Source organism: Centruroides sculpturatus, unplaced genomic scaffold, assembly GCF_000671375.1.
Source record: "Centruroides sculpturatus isolate CEXI.00-Female unplaced genomic scaffold, Cexi_2.0 scaffold104, whole genome shotgun sequence".
NCBI classification, from domain to species: domain Eukaryota; kingdom Metazoa; phylum Arthropoda; class Arachnida; order Scorpiones; family Buthidae; genus Centruroides; species Centruroides sculpturatus.
This window is the reverse complement of record NW_019384379.1, coordinates 189,771-197,456: the sequence shown is the minus strand read 5'-3', so window position 1 is coordinate 197,456 and position 7,686 is coordinate 189,771. Positions and strand designations below refer to the sequence as shown.

General features: G+C 29.9%; 1 protein-coding gene across 1 annotated transcript in view; it reads left to right on the top strand.

Annotated features, from left to right (window-relative positions):
* Positions 1 to 7,686, top strand: part of LOC111617823 (C-Jun-amino-terminal kinase-interacting protein 3-like) — a 211,657-nt gene that overhangs the window by 23,395 nt on the left and 180,576 nt on the right. The window contains exons 3-4 of the mRNA XM_023359134.1: positions 549 to 601; positions 4,420 to 4,505. Of these exons, the coding sequence (XP_023214902.1) occupies positions 549 to 601; positions 4,420 to 4,505 (139 nt within the window). The remainder of the gene's footprint in view (positions 1 to 548; positions 602 to 4,419; positions 4,506 to 7,686) is intronic.

The following is a 7,686-nucleotide window of genomic DNA, read 5'->3' as shown; positions in this document are numbered from 1 at the left end:
GATTGAAACGGTCTTAAGATTTGTTTTAGTTTTTCACATTATTTAGTTTTGTTTTATTTATTGTTTTATATTTTTTGTGTGCTCTATTTCTAGTGTGAGAAAGGGGGGCCCCGTAAGAAGAAAATGTCTAGGGCCCCAAAGTGGGTTAATCCGGCCCTGCTTGCCTATATGGGATGAAGATACTATTTTTACTGTCCACTAAAGATGAGGATAAGACCTTTTTCTAGAAATCATTCCTTATTTACAAAATTCAGTTTTGATCAACATTTCCATGTTGTCTGTTCCACATCATTGGCTGCATATTTGCAGGCTTTTGTTTACATTAAGTGTGATCAAGCCACTCACCACCTGGTAACTTGACCTACATGTTTTACAAGTATTTTCTGCACCAGTGTATATGTGCAGCATTTTGTAACTAGCTTTTTATCATTTGTAATCAGTCAGTTTATATCAATAATTTTTATTAAGTTATTGATATTATCCTCCTCTCTGAAAAAATATTTTATTAAAATTAAAAAAAAAACAACAGCATAATGGATTAAACATATAAGAAACTGAAATGAGAAAGGAGTATACTAAATTACATGAACGATATACTGAGGTAAGAATACAATATTTAAAATATTTTAATATTTTATTTTATGATGTAAATTATATACATATGAAATGACCAGAGAAAAATGTTCTGATAACATTAGCAATATTAATGTGTTTAGGTATTTTGCTATAGTTTGTTATTCTAAACTACATGTTAAGGAAAATTTGTTGTATAAATATAAATATCATTTACCTGAAACTCTGTAAATTATTTTTAGATGACTTTGAGACAAATTAAAACATATTTTAAAAAATCAAGTTACAAAGTGTTTCACATTTATACTGATGCAGAGAATACTTGTAAGACATGTAAGTAGAAGTTACGAGATAGTGGGTAGCTTGGGCACATTCAGTGTAAATAAAAGTCTGTAAGTCTGGAGCATTGGCTGTAAAGCCAATGTTCCAGAAAAAACAATGTGGAGTGTTGACTAACTGCAGTTTATAGATAAGGAGTGATACCCAGAAAAAGAATTTAGTTTTTTTGAGATAGCCATACAACAGTCAAATGATGTGCTATGTGTGGGCCACAACTAGACTGCTTGGAACACATCTGAAGAAACATTAAACATCCATTGACCACAAGTCATAATTGAACTCATCAGACTCAAACTGCCTGAACACTACTTGCCTACAGGGCCGGATCATCGCATAGACAAATGAGACAAATGTCTAGGGCCCGATTTTTNCATTTGCCTAAGTCATTTTAGAAACATGACATTTGCCTAAGTCATTTTAGAAACATTTTAAAAAGTAAGCAAAGCCAAACCTCTTTGGATAGATATTTTACCAAGCGACCTGTATCCAGTGGAAGTGAAGGAAAGAAAGCAAAAAGCAGCAAATAAAATATTTAAAAAAATATATATATAAAACAGAAAAGATAAAAAAATTAGTGTTATATTATTTTTAAGTTATTGTTACATTATGTTATGTAAGTTAAGTTTTAGTATCATTTCCTTTCTCCCTCTCCTCCGCCACTAGTTTACACCTCCACCGTTGTCTATCCTCAAAGGTAGAGTGCAAATAAAACTACATTTTTTTATCAATTATTATTCTGTTATGTTTATTTATATATTTAGCAACTACAAAACGCATTTTTTAGTGTTTTCCTTACTATACTTTTTTTTTTTTTAATGTACTACTTAGCTTTAATTTGAGTGTGTTTTGGTGTTGGAACAAATTATTTTGTTTTACATGTAATTGTATGGGGAAAAATGATTCACCTTACAACATTTTCATGATACGATCTCAGTTTCGGAATGAATTAATTTCATATCCTGAGGTACCACTGTATAATAAAATAAATTCCTGACAAAATGGAAAAAAAAGTATCAAAGATTGTTATATAGCAGGATAACCAAACCTATATAAACATCCTGAAGCCCTATATTTTAGTAATATGTTAAACAATTGCAGAATTAAATTGGGCTATTTTACTGCTATTATTTTAAATTCTAAATAATTTGATACCAGAGATAAGCATTAGGTGCCATCTTTTGTTAAATTTAATAATTATAATTAAATTAGTATTTTTATAAATAATTTAGAATATTCTGGAAGAAAAGAATGGGCCTAGAGTGAGACACAAACCTGCAACTCCTGCTTACTGTGCAGATGCATTGCCTGTTACACTACCTCAACCTCCAACCCGATCTTCCCTTCTAGATATATTTAATTAAGATATAACTATCCTTTGTTACTTATGGTACTGACTGTGGATGCCTTCAGCACCCACATCCTATAATCACCTACTGTGGCACTCAGCTGGTCATTGCTTAATTCCAACATGATGTTTATACAAGGTACCTTCAAAAAGTTCTTGGATTTGGTTTATTACTCAAAAGCATGTGTACATTTGACAAATCAGGCAATGTGTCTTTCAAAATATTGTCCTTTGGCAACCACACACATTGCCAATGCTGGTATAGGTGCTGAAAATATTTTTGGAAGCTGTCTCATGACAGTGTCTGCAATGCAGATGTCGTACTCTACATAACTTCATCTGCATTCTTGAAGTGGCATCCCTTGATGGCATCTTTCAATCAGAGGAAGAGGTAGAAATCGCATAAGGTCTGCTGTGAGCATTCATGGCACCACGTATTGGCAAAATGGTGCATGCTCAATTGATCATACAGGATGGAATGACAACTTCCAACTGAAATTCCTGCTGTCTTGGTGATCTGCTCAATTGATTGCTGTCTGTCTGACCTTATAATCTCACATACAACTGACATTTTCTCCTCAGACATTGATGTTGTTGTTGATGGACAACCTCTTCACAAATCAACAGTGATACTCTCGTTTCTCACAAACGTGTTTCTGCCAATTGTTAACTTGAGAATGCTTTGTGGAAGATTCAACATAGGCATCCTGAAGCATCTTCAAAGTCTCAGAGGGTCCTCTTAATAACACACAAAATTGATATTTGTCTGCTGTTCTTCCAAAGACATTTTCGTCAGACTCTGTTTCACATCTCACTAACACGACCTTCAGTGAATGGTAACTGTTGTCATCTTTGCAACAAGTATGGATTTATTTGAACATATTTTTCTATTCCTGACATGTTTAGCTAAGACATGCATTACATGTTCTGTTTAATTGACTAACCCAGCATAATTCTGGGAACTTTTTGAAGCTACCTTGTAAACATATATAAACATCTTTTTTATATATGTATAAGGGTTGCCAAAATGAAAAGTGGATGTAAGTCTAAACTGGCCAACATTTATTGCATATCTAAAAGAAATATAAGAAATATCTATGTTTGTTTAGGCAAAAATCCCAGTGTCTCACAAGCAGATCAATGCCCCTTACATAGAATTTTGGTGGCTGCTGGCAAAAAAATTCTTTGACCCTATTGAAATATATAACATGAAACTTTGCCTTTGCAAAGATTTATTGAGAGGTCCAAAAATGTGAAAGTTGCATGGCAATAGGTCAGGACTATATGGCAGATGTTCTAGTACCTTCCAGTGAAATTTCTGTAATGTAATGGCTGCACTTGCCAAATGTGGACTAGCATTGCCAGGAAGCAGGATGACTTTTTGTGAGAGGAGTCCTGGGAATTTTGACTTCATTGCTTTGAGCAACAGTGACAGAGTTTTACAATAGCATTCTGAGTTGATTGTTGTGTGTGGTGGCATAAAGTCAACCAACAGCAATTGATGCAGTAGAAACTACAGTGTGTGTCTGACCTGATCTTAACTTTATCCTGAATTGACTTGCTGCCTTCTCTGTAACTCTTGCACCAATTATTCACTGCTGTTCATCCTAAACAATGTGCACTGTAAATGTGCTTCATTCATCTATAGATGTCAGCACCCCATTTCCTTTAGCCACTAAAAATCAAACTACCATCTGTTCTTCAATTCTGATGCTTCCACCATAACCAACTTAACATCAATCTGCCAATTACTGGAGATAAAATCTATTCCCACCAATACTTAATGCAGCTCACACTTCACCAATGTTGAGCTTGCCTGCCTGTAAGATGGCCCACCAATTGTTACTTTGTTTGATGAAATATGACACATGTCTACTTTTCATTTGGGCAATCCTTATATATACATCTAAAGATAGATAGCTGTATGCAAAACTTGACATACAGCTATCTACGACATAGCTGTATGTCAAGTTTTGCATTAGTTGGACAATTCTATCTGGTTGTGTAACTGTTGATTTATTTATGGAATGTATTTCATACTTTTAAAATAAGAGAAATAAATTTAGAAAATAAAAATCTTAACTAAACAAATGAATGATAAATGAATATTATTATAATAAATGCTTTAAATTTCATATTAGTAATTGCTATTAAATTTTTAGTTGTTTAAAACTCATATGGATTACATGGAAAGAACAAAAATCCTGTTTGGAACAGAAAGATTGGAAGCAATTACAAATAAATCCAGGTAATGGTAAAATTTTTGTAAATTATATTTTTAACATTAATTCAAATATTGAATTTTAATTTAATATTTACGATGATCTGATGTAATAATTAATTTTAACTATTTTATCATATTCAACAATAGTTTAAAATCACTGGTCAATTTTACTTATGATTTTAGAAAATAAAATAATTACAGAATCATAATGTATTACTTTTTAATAGCATTTCTCTGTTATCATCTATAATAAATAATATCCATGTCCCATATAAAATTTAATGAAAATTACAGAAGTAGAATTATCAAGGATATTTTAAACAGTTAAATTTTGGTTTCTGAACATAATTTGTTCCTAAAAGTTGTTCCAAAATTGAAACAGATTTTCCCATAACAAACAATACAAAATGAATTAATCCATTCCTGTCCTAAATAAAGCCTTTTTATTTTTTTACCTTTTTAGCTGTATTTATTACCTTCCTAAAAGAGATTAAAAGTTCTTGCATTTAGTTAATACTATTAAATATAATGCCAAATGCCAATTGTATACTAATGAGAAAAAATTAAAAAATTATTATATTTAAATTAATTAATAATAAATTTTTGTTATTTAATTTTACTTAAGAATCTTTAAACATGAATTCTTGGATGCCATTTATATTATGTAAATTAATGTGTTTTTTTATTAATTAATTAGATTTAAATTCAACTGCAGCATGTACTAAAAACAAAATTAGTATCTTTCCTGCATGCACATTGAAATCTAATTTAAATAGCAATGTCATCAATGATTCATGTCGTGACATCTAATGACATGAGGTGATTTCAGCACCACTAACTTCTGAATCAGTAGTCCTGTTGTTGATTGATTGGACCGTCAACTTTCTTTAACATAGAAAGTATAGGAAGTTGACTATTTGTATCTCTCTAATCTGTGGCTGGCTCTTGCTGAGTAGCTTGTTTGGCAACCAGTACAATTATGAGTTAGAAATTCTGTTTGGGAACTGTTTTGTTCAAAAAGTGAGTCATTCAAAAATTGAGGTTTGACTGTATTTGACTATTTTATTAAAAGACTTAATAAATAATAATAATAATAAAGGACTAAAAATAAGTAAAAATTTAATATTTACACATTAAAAAAATATTTAAAATTGAATTATGTAAATATCAAATTTTTACTTATTTTTAGTCCTTTATTATTATTATTTATTAAATCTTTTTAACATGAACTCAATCATGAACAATTGTAAATTTATAAAGATATAATTATGAATACAGATGTTTCTTGTTTCTCAATAAAACGTCTTTTGGTTTTTAACCCTTTCATGTTGAGGGTTCCAATCAGTCGTTATCCCTATTGTTAAACAAAACCACAAGGATACCGATTCGTCAGCACCCTTGTAAAAAGTTGGTTTTTTGTAAACTTTATCGACAACAGATGTCAGCATTTGATGGCAGCATCTTGTCTATTGTCTGTGTCACATATTTTTGACCAGGTGGTGTTTTATTGACTTAAAAAATTTTAATTAATGTTTTTTTTTTCTTAATTTATTTTTTCCTGATAATTTTTTATTTCATTTTTAGCATATTCATGTAATAAAATTACTATAATAAGTTCATTCATGATATAATAAGTTTATTCAGCTATAATAAGCCAACATGTTATAAATATTCAAGTTGTGACCTTCAGTTCTGACATTTTATATATTTTGTATTTTTTATATTAATATAAAATATCAGCAAATGTTACATGTATTACTACTGATAATCATATGTTTATTACAAAAATTTATATTTTTATTTGATATGAAGTGAATAAAGTATATTAGTTCATTATATTAGTTGATAGCAAGGATAAAGTTTTGATTTCAAACAAATGTTTGATATAATGTGCAATAATTTCACAACGAATAAACGTACATGCATAAGTGTTATATAGAGTTGTACAAAACAATATTCTATGTCTTTCTGGCTCAGTGCCAGCAAAAATCTAGGTAACTAGACAATGTTAATTTTGACAAAAAGTTTCAAATGATCAAGTTTAAATGTTAGTTCTGATATATATTATTTTTTTCTTATAAATTTTTCTAATAAAATGTATTGAAAAATATTATATTTAAAACTAAAGATATTAGTAAATGTACATGATTTTTTTCATACGAATGTAATGAAAATATATTTACTTCGCATGTGCATTTTTTTCGTTTGAATTTTATATTTATTCCATGTTTTTATTTTATGTTAGATTTTCAATGTTCTATTTTGTTATAATTGAGGAAGATCATTTAAAACGATTGGAAACATTTTATGCTATTAAAAATAGTTTGTTGGATTGATAAAGGTGCAATTTTTAACTTATTCACTATCCAGTATATAGTTTATTTTATGATCTAAATCATGTTTCATACTGCATCTTGCCCTCCTTAGACAAAATACTGTGTGTGTCTTTCATGTAATGCCATTTCTATGTATCTACTAAAGATAGAAGAGTATAAAGACTTTATATATATATATATATATGGTCTAAGTCTCATATGGTCTTGTATATATATATGTTATTGTGAATGACGATATCTGGCGAATGTCAACATTCTATGGTGAATGTCAGCATTCACACAGTCATTTCGTGTATGTATGAAATATTTGCTAAATATCATTATTTCTCACTTACACCGGCAAATGTTGACATTCAGCATTCACTGATGGTGAATGTTAAATAAAAATATTTTTATTACATTAAGACAAAAATGTAACTTTTTAATATGTCAAAATAGGAGAAAGCTTAAGTAACACCACATGTAGATAAAGTTTTGAACCTAAAACAATAGTACATTCTTAATCAGAGAAGAAAATAATACAATAATAAACTTACACATAAATTATGTGATTAATGTTATACAATCTTATATATTGCAACAAATTAAACTGTTGTGACACTGAATTGCACAAGAGTCCCTTGCTTTTACAGCTGCATTTGTTCGTGGAATACTTCTTTTTGCAATGACAGTGTGTATAGCATTGCCCTCCACTTTTGGAATTAGCTGCAGCTGCTTCTCTCAGCGATATTTCTTGAGAAGAAATCTTGTCTATAGAAAGTAACTTTTCTTTACAAATTACAAACTGATTACGTTATTATGTGATCACGAACTAATCTGTTAATAGTTTCTTTTATTCGGATATTGCCGATGCCTTACTGACTACCCCT